General features: G+C 52.9%; 1 protein-coding gene across 1 annotated transcript; it reads right to left on the bottom strand.

The window, feature by feature from the left end:
- Positions 1–627: 627 nt before the first annotated feature.
- On the bottom strand, positions 628–17181 carry PLPP2 (phospholipid phosphatase 2). The gene is made up of 6 exons (XM_029613631.1): positions 16650–17181; positions 5818–5969; positions 4716–4990; positions 4233–4290; positions 2797–2973; positions 628–1947 (listed from the first exon to the last, which is right to left on the bottom strand). Exons 1-6 carry the CDS (start codon positions 16735–16737, stop codon positions 1816–1818), a joined length of 882 nt encoding a protein of 293 aa, XP_029469491.1. The 5' UTR covers positions 16738–17181; the 3' UTR covers positions 628–1815.
- Positions 17182–18176: the final 995 nt, after the last annotated feature.

The following is an 18176-nucleotide window of genomic DNA, read 5'->3' as shown; positions in this document are numbered from 1 at the left end:
TTTTCTCTTTCCACAGAAAACAACAGAGCTTATGCACGAGGAGTCACGGGTCACTCGTGCACACGCTCTCCCTGCCTTCTCACGGCATGGGAGGCAGTGACCCCCCCCCCCCCCCCTTGCCCTGCACACACTTACAGCTGAGAATGTATCTCCCCCCTCCCCCCAGGCTCTTTCACATCAGTGACTGGGAAGCTGTGCCACAGACCAGGCCCGGGTTTAGGCACAGGCAACTGCCTAGGGTGCCAAACATCCAAGCCAAAGGGGAGCCTTGCTTCTGCTCACTTTAGGCCACGCACCAGCACAACTTCAAAACGGGTGCCCACCGCAGCACTCAGCCTACGGGTGCCAAATATCCGGCCATGTCACAGATACCAGAGTAGGTCTGCAGAGGCTTGATAAACTCTGCTGCATATATCAGAGTACACCAGGGCAGTCCTTGAAGGGAAGTGAATAGGGGTGACCGCCCTGGGCCCTGTTAGCCCTATCCCCAACACTATAATTCAGCGTTCCAGGGCTCTGCTGCAGGGGGGGGGGGGGGGTGATTTGCCCTCAGCCTTACACCTTCCAAAAGATCAGCCCCGAGCAAACCTACAAGGCAAACAAAAACAGGACAAGCACACCTGCCACTGAAATGTACATCATAGAAAAAGAGCACCCGATACATTTATTAGGTATAGACAGAACTGGTAAAGTTCAAACTGAAAAAAAAAAAAAAGTCACAAGAATGTTGTGTTTTGAGAAGAGGCAGGTGACAGCTCAGACGTGAGAGTCTCAGATCCAGCCCCCAAGCAGTCTCTGGTGGCTAGAGACATTAGCCAGTCACTCTTCTCCGAGCCTCGGCCTGGCAGGGGGGGGGGGGAAATCAATAATCCATACGGGCTGGGGGTGCGGCATCCCCCCGAGATCTGAAGCCTGGGGCTGCTGGGCGCCCTTACACACAGGGGTCAAAAGGCCTGTTCAGCGTCCATGACCGTTTGTTTCCAGCACCCCTGGTCAGAATTTGTCCTTGAAGTTTCTAAAAGATTCATCTCTTCCAAAACACTGGCATGAGTCGTTCAGGCAGAAAGCTGTGACGTCTGCTGCAGATCCCGACGGGGAAATCCACAGAAATGCCAACTTCTTGGAGTTAAGTCACTCCAAAGCATAAAACTACTCTGCAAACTGCTCCTCACAGGAGGGAGCAGCATCCACATGGTCCTTACACAGAGACAAAAAAAAAAGTCAGCTGGTTCCTCATCCTGAGCAAACTAATCCTCCAGCGGGACAGAGTCAGGAACAAAACACCCGCACCCTGGGAGAAGAGAGGGGAGACGCCCCCAAGTCAGCTGGCGAGGGGGCAGCAGGGCACTGCTAGAGATAGGTGGTGGGCAAGTCGGCCATATCCATGCTTCAGGTTGGTCAAATGTCATTCCAAGGGGGAAAAAAAAAAAATCGATCCCTCCAGAATACGCCACACGACCCGCGGGGAGAGGAGTTCACTGGTTGTATATTCCACAGGGAGAGCAAATTCGGTTTCCCCGCAGCCTGTTGGGAGAGGAAGCCATTGGTCATGTATTCTCTTGGGAGAAGAATCCTGTACAGGGATCTCTTGGGAGGGGAGAGCTCCTTCTCCTGAAGGCCCCCGGGCAGCTTCACTCTTTGCTCTCGAGTGACTCCAGGCACCTGTTGGAGGGACGCATTGTTTAGTATTTCCATCTCGGGGTGTAGTGGGGAAGCAGCGCACCCCCCCAGCCTGTTAGTGTAACCCAGAAGAAAGCCGGCGGGCTGGGCTGGTCTCCAGTTCTGGTGCTGTTCCCTTCCAAGATCCACGTGGGTTCAGGGGCTCTCTCGGTAGCCAAAATGGTTTTGGTCGGATTCGCCGAGTGGTAAGCTGGGCTTGATCTCCAAAGCATCCCCTTGACACTGGAGCGACGGTCTCACCTTGAAAAAATCCGACACGTACCGCACCTGAAGAGAAAAGTCCAAATCCCAGATTTAGCAAACACAACTCTACCACGGCAGCCCAAGAACATTTCACCGACGGCGCTGCAAGGAAGCTCGCAGTGGTAGCACAGCCCAGTAACAGCCTCGCCTGTTTTCCCCCAGAGCGATGAACTAACTAAAAAGCGCCCAGCTAGAGGAGAAAGACTGGCGAGGCTGCACTAATGGAGACAGAGACAAAATCTGGGTGCAGAGGAGAGTATCACAGAAAATGCAGGCAGCGATTCTCAAAACTCAGCAACATGGCGGCGGAAACGGACCGTACAGCCTTCCTGTCTCTACCATCCCCTCAGAGACCCCCCTGGACTCATCCCGGGCTTTCTTGACTTCAGCTGCTGTCCTCATCTCCAGCACCTGCACGGGGACGCGGCTCCATGCAAGGAAAGGTTTCCTTAGATTACACCTCAGATTTTACCTGTGAGGCTAAGCAGTCACCCGGGTGAAAGTGGAGGAACCTGCCTGGCCTGGGTGCAGAGGGAGGCTTAGAGCTGGCATTTCATCCTGCAGTCCCCGGGTACGATTTAAAGTGCCAGGTGCATTTGCCACGCGTATGGAAGTACCTGTGCTGCCGCCAGCTCCGAAATTTAGAAAAGTACAAAGCTCTGAATAAATGAAAATAATTGCCCCCCCCCCCCCCCAAAAACCCAAAACAAAACCAGTCAGTCCATCCGGGGCTTCCCAGCTGAGATTCTTGCTCTCCGGTCTGCTGGGTAGATGAGGGTACAGATTCCCAAGCTTAAACCAAACGCCAGTTCCTCCCCTTCCCGGGCCTTTTACCCGACCTCGTCCCAGGCCCTTGGTGTCTAAAGCACTTACTATGATCACTGCCACCAGCCCTCCCTGCAGGAGTCCCACCAGCACATCACTCCAGTGGTGTTTGTAATCAGAGATTCTTGTGTAACCCACGTACACTGCAAAGGAAAGGAGGAAGAACTGGATGGTGGGGCGCAGCAGACGAGCCCACTGCCCCTTTAAACGGGCCTGGATGTAGAGCTGGAGAAGAGAGAGAGAGAGAGAGAGACACACACACAGAGATTACTGGGGACTCACTGGGGCTCTGTGCAGTAACACGGAGGACAAACGCCCCAGGTTAGGCTTGTATCCTACAATGGATCCACTCCCGACTTGGGAGGCAGCAGTGGATCCGTTCTTGCTGTAACATCGTTAGTAAGACATTGCGCAGTCCTGTCCTCCAAGCTGGAGATGGAGGGGGGGTAGGGAAGGGAAGGGGGAAGACTTCTGAGTTTTGCTCCCATGACACTCTCAAGCTCATGCTGCAGGAAAATCCAGTGCCTTGCTTAGGCCTGGCTTTCGGCAGTTGCCAGCGCTGCCTTGTGCACATAGCACCAAATTTTGAAGGTGTCAAATATCCAGGCCTGCCTGCCCGCGGGCCACGAAAAACCACTTCGAAGGGGTGCCACATTGCCTAAGGGGGTACCAAAATCTCAAACTCAGCCAGGGCCTTGCTCAGCAGTACCTCACCTGACAGCAACTCACCCAGCAGTGCCTCTCAGAATCAGCGAGAGGTGGGAGCGGTGAGCTGGAGATGAACATGGGGGGTGGGAGGGGGGTGGGAGGGGAAGACAGGGGCCTGGAAAGTGGAACAGGGAGTGCTCAAGAAAGAGGGGTGCAGAGAGGGGAAAGGCACAGGAGAAAGGGTCACATGGAGCTGAAGAGAACAAGAAAGGAGGAGGCGGCTGGGAGAATGGCTGGATTAAGCCTATGTGTGCTTATAGGCAATGGGGGAGGGGGGGGGGGAAGCGAGGGTATGAACCACCTTTCCCGCTCCCCTTCACCTTGCAGTCTCGGGGCCGGTTCTGATGGCAGTAGGAACAAAATATGAGGAACAGGCAGCGCGAGGCCTCCCACAGGCCTTTTGCGCTGACGGGAACCCCCTGCGGCGCTCAGCTCCCTCCTCCCGGCACAGAAACCTGTGCAGCGAAAGGGCTGTGGGAGGCCCCCAGCTGCCCGCTTCTGATATTTTGTTAGGGGCTGCCGTCGGCGCTGAAAGAGAAGCACGGCAGCAGAGCTCGATTCAGACCCTAAGGCAGCCTACGTTGCCTAGACCTAAATCCGGGCCTGGCTGGGAGAGGAGACTGGGGGGAGAGACGGGCACACAAGGGAGGAGAGCAGTGAGGAGAGAGGGGAGCTGGATCAAGACCCAGGGGAGAGTGGCACAGGGAGGGAGGGGGGGGGGAGAGTAACAGGAGGATGGGAGGGAAGGTAGCAGGGAAGTAGAGTGCCATACTTACTGCCAAGAAGACCATGCAATACATCCCAAATGATGAGTGCCCCGAATAGAAAGACAACCTGAATAGAAGCAGAGTCAGACAACCAGGTGTAAAGACGCAGTTTGTTTGGTTTTTTTACCTCCTCCCAAGTGCCAAAACCCGTGCAACATGTGGCTCTCATCAGAGACTTATTGTGCCATTTCCCTCCTCAATACTGCACCAGCTTTCTGAGTGTGAGAGGAGGCTGCAGCTCACCCCGGCGCTGCCTCTGGTGGCTCACCGTGCGGCTGAAGATGCCACGGCTGCCGCTGGGCCCGCCCAAACACGTGCCCTGCACCCTGCTGGCAGTGCAAAGCGTTAAGCCTGTGCCACTGGGCCAGCCCCGGCACCAGGATTTCCGGAGCCAGTCACGGGAGGGAAGAGGGAAAGGGTTGCCAGCACTCAAGGGACACAGACTGGCAATAGGAGAAGCTGGCACTTGTGATCTTACAGCACTGTCGTTACCTGGATTCTGTGACAGCCCCAGGGTCTCCTCGGCACACATCTTCCAGAACGTAGCCCGAACAGTTCACGCGTGTCCAGTCCGGATTGCAGACAGCCAAGAAGTTAGGGCGTGGCCGGCCAATCATGTACTTGGCGAGGTCAGTTAAGGACTGGCTGACAGCCGCCCCAAACAGGTAAGTGCCCACTACCTTGTACAAAGCAGCAAGGTAACAGTTGAACTGCGACTTTGAGTACAGACGTTTGGTGTAGACCAGGTATGCCTCTCCCGTAGTGATCTGTGAGAACCATGGAGAAGAAAAAAAAAAAAAAAAAGTCTGCATCAACTCTGGCATTCTTGTAATGCCATAACAAAAACAGCAAAATCAATGTCCTCGCAGCTCCTGCAGTACCAGTCTCTCCCAGCAAGAGGTGCAGTAGCAATGGGTATGAGGGAGCATACAGCTCCTGTACTCCCAGCAGGACAGGTTATAGGGAATGGTGCAGGAGCACTGGGTATGAGGGAGCGTACAGCTCCGGCAGTCCCAGGCTCTTCCAGCAGGAGGTGCTGTAGGAAATGGTGCAGGAGCACTATGAGGGAGCATACAGCTCCTGTACTCCCAGCAGGACAGGTTATAGGGAATGGTGCAGGAGCACTGGGTATGAGGGTGCTTATAGCTCCGGCAGTCCCAGGCTCTTCCAGCAGGAGGTGCTGTAGGAAATGGTGCAGGAGCACTATGAGGGAGCATACAGCTCCTGTACTCCCAGCAGGACAGGTTATAGGGAATGGTGCAGGAGCACTGGGTATGAGGCTGCTTATAGCTCCTGCAGTCCCAGGCTCTCCCAGCAGGAGGTGTTAGAGGGAATGGAGCAAGAGCACTGACTGTGTGGGAGTTCACAGCTCCTGCAGTCTCTGCCTCTCCCAACAGGAGGCATCTCAGGGTAAAGTGTACAGGAGTTATTACACTATTAATATTTGCTAAATTTAGGAAATGGGATCAGGCAAATTTCTTCTAGCTGGTACAGCCATATGGTGTAATAAAGGTGACTTCTGCCAGTGTTCCTGGAAGTGACATTTCTGGGCTATTCCACAGAGGGCTCCCTAGCCTAAAGTAAACAAGCGTACAATGAGAACCGTGCAGGAGATGGTAACGCCAGCCATTAGGCCATGGGTGATGGTGTCTTCCCTGTACGGATATCTGATGGACTCGTCGTCACAGTAAAAACCTCGTCTGTATGGAGTGTTCACCAGGGTCATGACCACAAAGGGCAACGATGCTGAAAGATACAGAAACGGAGAAGCTGTCAACCAGATGTCGCTGGAGGTCCAATCACAGCCATTACTTTCATCACAGGACGGGATCTCTGGGCAGGAGAGATTGGGCGACATGAGCAGAGAGCATAGAGGCGTGAGAGACGGGAGGAGGTAGAGGAGAATGAGAAAGAGGCTAGAGGTGACGCTATAAGGGAGAGACTGGGGTGAGCTCAGCTCTTGCCTCAGATTGTGGCGATGTGACCTGAGGGGATGCAGGTTCAGATCCCCCATCCACTGGGGCCCACTGACAGTCTCCTGCGCCCCTTGGGGAAGAAGGAGCAGCTGAGACCGCCGAGGGAAAAGACAAAAAATACCAAGGGTGAGCTATGGGGTTGAGAGAGGCTGAAGGTGGAAGGATGATTAATATTAGCTCTTGGATTTTATACTGGAGGATGTTTTATAAATGTATGTTTTATGTTAATGTTTCTTGTTATTCCTGTTGTATTAGAGTTTTATTGCTTACTGACTTGGATTATTGCATTTTCTTCGCCCCACAGTTGTTTTGGTCTGTTTGGATTATTTTAATTTATGGGCCATGTTGGATGACACTGAGCCTTTGGGAAAAGTGGTTTATAAATGTAAATAATCTAGAAATGAGAGAGCAGGGAGACAGCACAAAAATGCTCCTTTTACCTTTCAATTTTTATTTTGCAGGGAATGCTCCCCTTTACTCTTCTGGGATCCTTTAGGAATATTTGTTTCTATTCTTTGGGGATTAGCACACATTGAGCCACTAAAACTGTGGACATAGGTAAATGACAAAATCTGTTTTCCCTTCTCCCTCTCCCTCTCCCTCCCAGATTAAATTACTCAAATCTGAAATCTCCATCCCTAGAAGATCCTCCTCCTATCCTTCAGAGAAAGCAGCTTGCTTTGTCTTCTACCACCTAAGAAATCTTTGGCTTCAAAAGAATACTCTCACTGATCACTGCAACCAGGAAATGCCCAGCCCAGTAAACACATGACTAGCCTGGAGACTTGGGTTCCAATTCAATCCCACTGCTCCCACCAACAGATTGCAAAGCCTTTAGCAAGTTACTGGATCTGCATGTGCACAATTTTATTTTATAAACTCTTGGAAGCAGGAACAGATTGAAGCCTGGGACTCCATTCAGGGTCTGTCTTGTCTTTAATTGTAGGGAAAGGTGTACTATCCATGACACCGTGCTGGGGACATATTACCAGGTGACAGGCACTGAATTTTGCATATCTGCTCACATGAATCCTAGAAGATCATGAGATCCTCATTGACTGAGTTCATAGACATTTTACAGTTTCTGAAAACTTCAGTTCATAAGACCCAAGCAAGCTTCCTCTAGAGTCAGTGGTTCCCAACCCTGTCCTGGGGACCCCCCCCCCACCCCAGCCAGTCGGGTTTTCAGGATATCCACAATGAATATGCATGAGAGAAAATTTGCATACATTGTGGATATCCTGAAAACCCCACTGGCTGGGGGGGGGGGGGGGGGTGTGTCCCAGGACAGGGTTGGGAACCACTGCTCTAGCAGCTAGAGATAAACAAGTGGCCATCATACCAGCAGGAGAGCACAAACCAGGCTCCGACTGGCTGTCCTTCAATACCTGGGGCAAACGAAAGCAGACTGTTTACGAAGAAAACTCTGTCACCACTCTGAACTCTTTCCCCACCAGTACTAGTGCATCTTGCCTACCACTGGGTCTATATCTGCACCGATACACCACTTTTCTTCTCTGCCTTTCCGGAGTGTGCTCACCCCTCGGTTACCAAGTTACACACTAAGGCCAAAATCCCACATTCACCTTATTTCGACCCCCGCTGCTGTCTCATGAGTGCTCCTTACACCTCACGTCTTTGCCTCATCAGTGCAAAGTCTATCCGACGGCCTCTTTATAAGTCCGTGCTGGCCATTTCTAGAAACATCCCCCCCCTTCACCTTGAAATAAATCCACCGTTTTGAACCCCCCCCCTTCACGAATGTCAGCCACCATCTCTCATAATGTCCCTTCGTGTAGCCTTCACCCCTCTAACTCCCCTCGTTCTGTCTACGCCTCGTGTTCAACGGATGTCCTCTCGCATCCGTCCTTTCCTCCTGGAGCCGCCTCCCTACGGATATTCTAATTTTTTTTTTTCTCCCCCTACGTGCTTTGCTTGTAAATCTCAAAAGCTGCCTTCTGTAACCTCATGTCTCATTCATGTGCATCCTCGCCTGCTTCAACTGCCGCCATCTGCTACGCACACAACACTATGCTATGGGGGGGGGGGGGTGGATGATGCTTTGGATAAAGCCGTCCTATAAATAAATAAATAAATAAATAAATGCAAAGTGGTGTGGAATTCATGTCAGCCTGTAGGACATCCGCTCCCACGCACGCACGTACGGTGTCCACAGAAGCAACTGCCCTGAAAAAAAGTCACCACCCCCTTTTCATCTGATCTCCCTCCCTGGGACTCCGGGAGCCCTGCAATGAGCTCGCCCACGTGGGTAAAAATGTGGCACATGACATGTGACTGTCACACCCGGGCTGTATTCCCACTGGCAGGGGGGCGGGATGCGTGTGACAAAGACAACATTGTAAACAACACGTCATCCTTAAAAACTAAACCAAAAGCAAAGAACCCAGATAGGCAAAAATAAAAAAACAGAATCGTCTTCAGAACAATTTTTCTATTTAATAAGCATCGGAACAAGACAATCCACAGGAACATCATCTTTCCTCTTTCTGTTTACATTTTTTTTTCCCCCCCTCACGTGCTGAAGTTTCTCTTTAATTTCGGTCCTTCTGTCCCTGCTGGATCCCCCCATTCCCTGGGCTGTGACCAATGCCTGGCACTCAGCAACAGTACTGTCCCTGCCAGGTCCTTGCGCCCTGGTGTGACTGGGGGGGGGGGGTCTGGCACTCATCCCCAGGCCCTTCCGTTCCCCTGTGGAGCCTCACGGCTTCGGTCTCTTTTCTCGAGGCCCGGCGCTGATCACAAGACAGGTTGGGGACCGCAGGGACTGTTGTCATGCCTCAGACCTGCAATAAAAAGGTTCACGTCTTTGCCAGGACCTGGCTGCTGCTGCTCCTCTCCAATGGCATCCTTTTGTGCCAGGGTTGCCCACAGAATAGGCCTGTGAGGCTGGAAAACGAGCCAGGCAGAAAACGTGCCCAGAGTGGGTGGCATGTTTACAGCTTGGGCCTGTCTGGTGGTTTTGGGTTGTTTTTTTTTTTTAGTTCTTTCCTCCGACTGTGGAACTAAAACAGGACTCTCTGGGCCTGGTTGTGACGGCTCTCCCACACCCTTCTGTAGTTTGGTTTGAGTAAATTAAAACGTTGGGTTCCAGCCAAGAGGTTTTGCCCAAAATAGGCACCGTCTGGCTGTCCCTCCTGCCTAATCACACTCAAAGTTCGCCGGGTAGGGACAGCTTGGGGATTTGAGGACTAGCAGGGGGGCATTATTGCTCCGAGTGGGAAGGAGCAGCCGCCAGGCCACCTATCGAACACCTTCAGCTCATCCAAGCACAAACCAGATCAGTGGAAATAGGAACCCCCCCCCCCCTTCCGCCATGTCCCCTTCACCGAGGGAGATGGGAGAGCGCCAGTACAATTTCTTAACTCTTAGGATTTCCCAAGAAGAAAGGCAAATGGGCCTAAGACAGGGGGGGGGGGGGGAGACCAGCTCCCAAATTCCACCCCTGCCTGGTACAGCCTGCAGACAGGTGCGCACCCAGAACAGACACCTTACAGGTACAGCCAGGAAGGGCACCGAGATTCACTACAGAGACCCTCAGCCAGCCCAGCCAGGAGCTCTCCCTCCTCACCACAGGATGGGCAGAGCTCAGAGAGTAAGTCACTGTTTAGGCCGAGTCCGTCTTTAATCTCACTCCCTAAAATAATGCCGACCAGTGCTACACTCTGATGGTGGGTTTTTTTTTAGTGATGAAGCTATCTGTAAATTGGGCCCAAGAGTGAGACTTACAACTCAGGTCACCAAACTGCTTTCAGATAAAGATTTATAACTCACACCCTCCTTCATTCAGGGCAAGGTACAGTAAAAACATTAAAAAAAAAATAATGTGATAAGACAGACAAGTTTTGGCCACAGCTCACTTGAACTGGGGTTTCAGATGACAGCATCCATATGCTTGTTCTTGTCCTTTGAGATCTCCAGACCAAGCGGCAACAGGCTCTGTATCCCTGCACCTCTCTCCGAGTCCTCCTGTTCTACAGGTGACAGACTCTGTATTCCTGTGCCCTTGCCCTGAGCTCTCTGGTCCTAGTGGTGTCAGGCTCTGTATCCCTGCACCTCTGGTCCTAGTGGTGCAGGCTCTGTATCCCTGCACCCTCTGGCCCTAGTGGTGACAGGCTCTGTATCCCTGCACCCTCTGGCCCTAGTGGTGTCAGGCTCTGTATCCCTGCACCCTCTGGCCCTAGTGGTGCAGGCTCTGTATCCCTGCACCCTCTGGTCCTAGTGGTGCAGGCTCTGTATCCCTGCACCCTCTGGCCCTAGTGGTGCAGCAGGCTCTGTATCCCTGCACCCTCTGGTCCTAGTGGTGCAGGCTCTGTATCCCTGCACCCTCTGGTCCTAGTGGTGCAGGCTCTGTATCCCTGCACCCTCTGGCCCTAGTGGTGACAGGCTCTCTATCCCTGCACCCTCTGGCCCTAGTGGTGACAGGCTCTGTATCCCTGCACCCTCTGGCCCTAGTGGTGCAGGCTCTGTATCCCTGCGCCCTCTGGTCCTAGTGGTGCAGGCTCTGTATCCCTGCGCCCTCTGGCCCTAGTGGTGCAGGCTCTGTATCCCTGCACCCTCTGGCCCTAGTGGTGCAGGCTCTGTATCCCTGCGCCCTCTGGCCCTAGTGGTCAGCTCTGTATCCCTGCACCCATGCCCTGCGCCCTCTGGTCCTAGTGGTGCAGGCTCTGTATCCCTGCGCCCTCTGGTCCTAGTGGTGCAGGCTCTGTATCCCTGCGCCCTCTGGTCCTAGTGTCAGGCTCTGTATCCCTGCACCCATGCCCTGCGCCCTCTGGTCCTAGTGGTGCAGGCTCTGTATCCCTGCGCCCTCTGGTCCTAGTGGTGTCAGGCTCTGTATCCCTGCGCCCTCTGGTCCTAGTGGTGCAGGCTCTGTATCCCTGCGCCCTCTGGCCCTAGTGGTGCAGGCTCTGTATCCCTGCGCCCTCTGGCCCTAGTGGTGACAGGCTCTGTATCCCTGCGCCCTCTGGCCCTAGTGGTGCAGCAGGCTCTGTATCCCTGCGCCCTCTGGTGCTAGTGGTGCAGGCTCTGTATCCCTGCGCCCTCTGGTCCTAGTGGTGACAGGCTCTGTATCCCTGCGCCCTCTGGCCCTAGTGGTGACAGGCTCTGTATTCCTGAGCCCTCTGGTCCTAGTGGTGCAGCAGGCTCTGTATCCCTGCGCCCTCTGGTGCTAGTGGTGCAGGCTCTGTATCCCTGCGCCCTCTGGCCCTAGTGGTGACAGGCTCTGTATCCCTGCACCCTCTGGCCCTAGTGGTGACAGGCTCTGTATCCCTGCGCCCTCTGGTCCTAGTGGTGCAGGCTCTGTATCCCTGCGCCCTCTGGTGCTAGTGGTGCAGGCTCTGTATCCCTGCGCCCTCTGGCCCTAGTGGTGCAGCAGGCTCTGTATCCCTGAGCCCTCTGGTCCTAGTGGTGCAGCAGGCTCTGTATCCCTGCGCCCTCTGGTCCTAGTGGGGTCAGGCTCTGTATCCCTGCGCCCTCTGGCCCTAGTGGTGTCAGGCTCTGTATCCCTGAGCCCTCTGGCCCTAGTGGTGTCAGGCTCTGTATCCCTGCACCCATGCCCTGCGCCCTCTGGTCCTAGTGGTGCAGCAGGCTCTGTATCCCTGCGCCCTCTGGTCCTAGTGGTGCAGGCTCTGTATCCCTGCGCCCTCTGGCCCTAGTGGTGACAGGCTCTGTATTCCTGAGCCCTCCGGTCCTAGTGGTGACAGGTTCTGTATCCCTGTGCCCTTGCCCCGAGTCCCCTGGTCCTAGTGGTGACAGGCTCTGTATCCCTGCGCCCTCTGGTCCTAGTGGTGACAGGCTCTGTATCCCTGCACTCCTCTCCTGAACCATAGTCCAGGCTATTGTACTAGTACCCATTCAGCCTATCTTGGAATACAGAGAAGAGACAAATGGGATTTGTGATCTACATTACATACTCCCCCCTTCACTGCCTCCCTTCTCTTGAATGACATCAGATACCGCATGTGGAGCCTGTACTCTCAAACAAACACAGACTCACCAGAATTAGCAGTGCACTTGGCTGCACTTTTCCACTCAGCTCATCTTAAATCAAAAAGAGGACACAAATCAGCACCACCGCATTCCAAATGACTCTGAAAGCCGAAACCCAAGAGCTCCTTGGCCTCAGTCACAGTGGGCTGGGGGTCTAGAACGTGCCATTTACCCAAATAAGGGCCTGGATGGGGACAGGCAGCACCTTCAGTTGCCAGCGAAGTACCTCACACCCTGGATAATAAACTTCTGAGAGATGACAGACACGGCCCATTTCTATCAGAGACCGCTTGGCCTCTCTCCTGTGGGTACATCCAGTGACCACAGACTATGGAGCCCCGGAGAACCTCTGGGCATTCACTTAAACCAGCTCAAGAGGCAACAAGATATTCCCATTCCCTATCCTGAGAGGCCACCTTAAGAGCCCCAGAGCATGTCGTGCCACCTTAACTGATACCCAGCCAGCTGTTTTCAGGGCCCTGAGTGCAAGCAAAGGTCTTTTCCCTTGCCTGCATGCTACGTGCAGAGAGCAGCAGCGAGATATAATCGCAGCACAGAGCTGCAGCTCCCTCCACTCTGTCCTCAAATAGGCAAGGGGGGGGGGGGGGGGAGGCTGTACCGTGGAGTAAACAGCAGGGAATATTAGAGGACTCCAGGAAAATGCAGCAGAAAAAAACCCACAGAAATAGCCCCAATTGCTTTGACATTTGCCTGTACACATTACATCATTACGAACTCTAGAAAGGAAGCTTTAATGCAGTAATAAGCAATGGAAAATCCGAGGGACTGACACTGTGCCCGGCACATCCTGGTTTAGGAAGGAGGTTCATTCTTCTTACGGTATGTGCAAAAGAAACCCTTCTGGAGCCACTGACTGCAGAGTGCTCTGAGCCACATGCACAGCCCCTCCCTGCAGAGGCAAGAAACCCCCCCCCCCCCCCGGCCGTGCCGTGCAGGGGCAGTAAATTCACAGGAGGAGGCGAGTTGCTAGTCTGCCCAGCGCTCAGGTCCAGCCCTGGGGCTCCCAATCCCAAGGCCCTGTCATCCCATTTCTTTTTCTAGGGAAAAGCAGATCTACCAGGACCTTGGGGGGGGGGGGGGGTCCTGGGATGAGGAAGGAAATGGGGTCCCTTTCTCAGGATGGCGCATCGCCCCCCCCCTGAGCATCCTTGTGGATTAAGCAGTTCTTCAGCTGACTGCATTTGCCTTGGGATTTGGCTGGGTTACTGTAATTACCATTTTAGGCTAGTGCATGGCAACTTTTCTGCTTGGCTTCACATGATACCTTCACGTCTCCGAGTAAATAATCATGCAGCGGCATGCCTGCTCCGCCCTGCCCGTCCTTGCACCTCCGTGCAAAAAGCTGCTCTACAGGTTCCAGGGGCAACAGCACTCTCTCTCTGCACAGGCGACAGACTCCATGCTCCTCGGTGATGCTTCCTTGCACTTTGAGGATCAGATTAAGCTTACAGGACACCTCCTAAACCTGGAGCCCTCCTCCCTCCGGGGTGTTCCCTCTGAGCAGAGAGCTACCACTTTCCGGGCCGAGGTGGATCACACGTCAATTAAAACCTGCTCCCTTGCTTTTCCGGGACCTAATTATGGACTTCTGAGTTGCTATTTCAGTCTTGTTTTGCTTCTTTGGGGTAACACAAACACGTTCGCTTCAGTTAATTAGAAGAACCGAGGACAGAACTGAAAAAAAACACGTCTTTAACCAGGAATTAAGGTTCCAATTTGAGGTGATGGCTCAGCTATCCCACCCACCTCCACCAGCAAAAACCATCTTTTAGATTTCAGGCCGGCAGGCCAGGCTCTGGAGGAGGGAGGCCGGCGCTCGCAGTGACCTCCAGAGCTCGGTTCAAGTGGCAGCCCAGGAAAGTGGCTCTCCAGGGAGCAGCATCCAGCTCCCTGCCACAGGAGGGCACTGCCGCGCCGGTCCTGCTACAGGAGAGAGGGGGCGCAACCAGGCAACAGTGGCTTCCCTTGGGGAAGCCAGATGGGGGAGGAATAAGCGGGGGACGGCTTCCTGATAAGAGGCAGATTAGACGGATGGAGCAAGAAAAAAAAGAGGCCGAGCAGGGCAGGACACAAAAACATCCGTGAAAAGCCGGGCAGCTGGAAGTACAAGTCCCAGCTGTGAGCTCTTCTTCCTGAATTTGGCTTGCACTGCGAGCAACAACGTAAGACCTGGCCAAGCAAATGTACTCTCACCTCCTCCTTAAGTACTAAGAAAACAAAACAGTTCATTCCGGAAGGGAGGAGGAAGAGGCAAATAATACAGCAAAGTAGCTCCCCCCCCCCCCAGATATGGCTGTACAGAGACAGACCGACGTCTGCCGTGGGGACGGGAGCTCAGCGCAGGTTCTGCATGCGGCACCGGGGAGCCGGGCGCACGTGGCTTGTGCTACCAGAGGGATCGTGCCCCCACAGCAAGAGGGCACTTTTAAAATCTCTTCTTTTTCCTGCAGGAGGGAGGCTCCTTTGATTGTTGCTGTTTAATCCCACGCCCATTTATACCTGCCTGTTTCAAAGTTTTGTAAGAAGCGCCAAATAATCTGCTTCACGAGTACACAAGCACACCGCAAACGGCAGAGACTCCCTGCCCGGACCCAGTCCTGGGCTCGCAGACCTTTCAGTCGGACTAGAACTGCAGAACATTCAGCACGGCCCTGCCAAGGCAACCCCCACCACAAGAACCGTGCCACAAAGGGTCCATGAAGCCCAGCATCCTGCTTCCAACAGTGGCCAAATCAAGTCACAAGTACCTGGCAAGTACCCAAACATTAAATAGATCTCAAGCTACTATTCCTTATTGATTAATAGCAGTTTATGGATTTTCCCCCTAGGAACTTATCCAAGCCTTTTTTAAACCCAGTTACACTAACTGCTGTAACCACATCCTCTGGCAATGAATTCCAGAGCTTAACTATGCGCTGAGTGAAAAAGAATTTTCTCCAATTTGTTTTAAATGTGCCACATGCTAACTTCATGGAGTGCCCCCTGGTTCTTCTAATGTCCGAGAGAGTAAATAACCGATTTACATTAACCTCTTCAAGTCCTTTCATGATTTTGTAGACATCAGATCCCCCCTCTCTTCTCCAAAACGAACAGCCCTAACTTCTTTAGCCTTTCCTCATAGGGGAGCCATTCCACCCCCCTTATTTTGGTCGCCCTTCTCTGCACTTTCTCCAGTGCAGCTATATCTTTTTGAGATCTGGTGACCAGAATTGCACACAGTATTCAAGGTGCGGTCTCACCATGGAGCGATACAGAGGCATTATGACATCCATAGTTTTATTTGCCATTCCCTTTCAAATAATCCCTAGCATTGTTTTCTTTTTTGACCACCATAGCACACTGAGATGACAATTTCAATCTATTATACACTATGACGCCTAGAACTCTTTCCTGGGTGGTAACGCCTAAGACAGGACCTAAGTTCTATAACAAATACAACAGCAGCATGTTTTGCTATCCTCAAGAGGGGTTTGCTGTATTAATAAAAAACATTCCTTATGGTCCCTAGTAATGCTCGCCTGACATCCTATTTACCTGCAGCACATATCACCACCTTATGGAAATAAGAGGTCCTATGTGAGGCAATGAAGTCACCTGCCTGTTAATGGCTTTGCAGGAGGTGACCATGTGATACTGTGCAGAAGCCCGGGCTTGATCTTCTGGCCCTGCATGTAGGGCAGGACTTTCCAAACTTGCCCTGGGGACCCCACCCCAGCCAGTTGGGTTTTCAGAATATCCACAATGCATATGCATGAGCTATATTTGCATGCATGGGAGAGTCAGTATATGCAAATGTAGCTCATGCACTGTGGGTATCCTGAGTGGCTGGGGGGTCCTGGGGGGGACAGGTTTTGGAAGCCCTGCTTTATTTGAATGCTGGTCTAGGTTGACCCAATCTCCCATAAATATTTATGACAGTTGTTGAGGTTAATGGTTAATCATTTAAAGCTGAGTTTATCTGCTGCTGCTGAATAGCAGCTCCAAGGTCGCAACAAACACGGAAGAAAGGCTTCCAGTAAGTGTTGTTTTGTCAGGTCACTGCCTGAACGGGAGGTGCGGGGCAGCCCGTTTATTAGCCAGGACTGCTCTCAGAAAGGGGGGCTGGGATCTGCTCAGAAAACAGAGGAGGAGATCCTGCCCCTGCCTCAGAGAAGGTGAAAGTTGCTTGATTTATACAGACTGCCAAAGAGGAAAGTGTCTGTGGCAGAAGCATACCAAACTCAAATGCTCGGGAGGAAATGGAGAAAGTCAACGAGAAAGGGAGAGAACCAGAGCGCACCAGAAAAGAATAGAAAGCAAATCTGGGATCGAGAAAGAGAAGCAAGGTATAGAGTATGAGGGAGTGGAGGGGAGGAATCTGATCATCGAGATATAAATGGGATGGAAGAGGCAGCTGGGGCATGAGAGGGAAAACTGTACTCACCGATCACCAGGCAGAGGACATCCAGAAGCACAAATATTTTCCTCTTCTCCATCATATTGATTCTCCCAGGCTCTGATCTGTGTCTCATAGGCTCTGTCTTTCTCTCCCAGATTCTGGATCTCTCTTCAGGGGTCTAATTTCTTCCTCCCGAACTCATCTCTCTCTCTCTCCCGGGCTCTGATCTCTCTCTCTCTTCCGGACTCCCTCCGCTTTGAAGCAGGACCCGGAGTATTCTTCCTTTGGATCGAAGACTTCCCGGACCCGAAGCGACTCCTGGTTTACATGGGCCCAGCCGGAGCAGCAAACACAGGGCAGGAGGGAAGTCTGGGAGCCAGGAATTAAAGTCCGCCGCGGGAGGGGAGGAGGGAGGAGAGCTCCTTTCCCCTCCCGGTCCAGCCCGGCCCCCACTGACGTCGCCCAGCCCCGCTCACGCTCCCAGGCTGCAGCCGGAGGATACCCGGCGCTGTACGGCCTCATCTGGGAGCAAAGAGGGTTGGAGGGACCAACGATTTGGGGAGGGGAGGTCTTAGGGATCGGTGATTGGGGTAAGATTTGCGCGCTCTCGGAGATCCGAGGTTTAGGGTGAGCTTTGGGAGTCTGCGGGATTGGCGATTGGGGTGCAATTTGGGGGTCTCAGAGATCCCAACCGGATGTGCCCGCAGTACATCTGCACAGGGCGGGCCACCCGGTGGTGGGGCGAAGAGGAAGAGACTGCCGGTGGACCCTAGCCCACCGGCGCACGGGTAAAGAAGAGGATGACTGCTCCTGCTCTGTGCCGACTTGCGCTAGCCAAAACAGGGGCACCTAGCACGTGCGTTATGCTGATCCCGCGATGCACGAGATCAGTATAGAGGAAGTGCTAGCCCCCCCCCCCGAGATTTGACTAGCGCAGGGGCCGGCACTTAAGGAGGAGCAGCAAAATGGCTTCCGATTGTATGTGAGCGAGTGAATGGGAGTGTGTTAATGGGAGAAAGGGAAAGGCTGAGGAAGTTAGGGCTGTTCAGCTTGGAGAAGAGATGGCTGAGGGAGGGATATGATAGAGGTCTTTAAGATCATGAGAGGTCTTGAACGAGTAAATGTGAATCTGTTATTTACTATTTCGGATAATAGAAGGACTAGGGGGCACTCCATGAAGTTAGCAAGTAGCACAATTAAGACTAATCGGATAAAATTATTTTTCACTCAACACACAATTAAGCCCTGGGATTTGTTACCAGAAGATGTGGTTAGTGTAGCTGGGTTTAAAAAAGGTTTGGATAAGTTCTTGGAGAAGTCCATTAACTGCTATTAATCAGATGACTTAGGTAATGGCCTCTGCTATTACTGGCATCAGTAGCATGTGGTCTTCTTGGTGTTTGGGTACTTACCGGCTGGTGGGTGTGTGTGAATGGGCGCTTGACTGGGGGTGTGTGAACGGGAGCCTGCCTAGAGTGTGTGTGTGTGTGAATAGGAGCTTGTCTTGGGGGGGTGGGGATGTAAATGGGAGCTTGACTAGGGGTGTGTGTGTGTATATGAATGGGAGCCTGA

Source organism: Rhinatrema bivittatum, chromosome 8 (genome assembly GCF_901001135.1).
Source record: "Rhinatrema bivittatum chromosome 8, aRhiBiv1.1, whole genome shotgun sequence".
Lineage (NCBI taxonomy): Eukaryota > Metazoa > Chordata > Amphibia > Gymnophiona > Rhinatrematidae > Rhinatrema > Rhinatrema bivittatum.
This window is presented reverse-complemented; position numbering and strand designations above follow the sequence as displayed.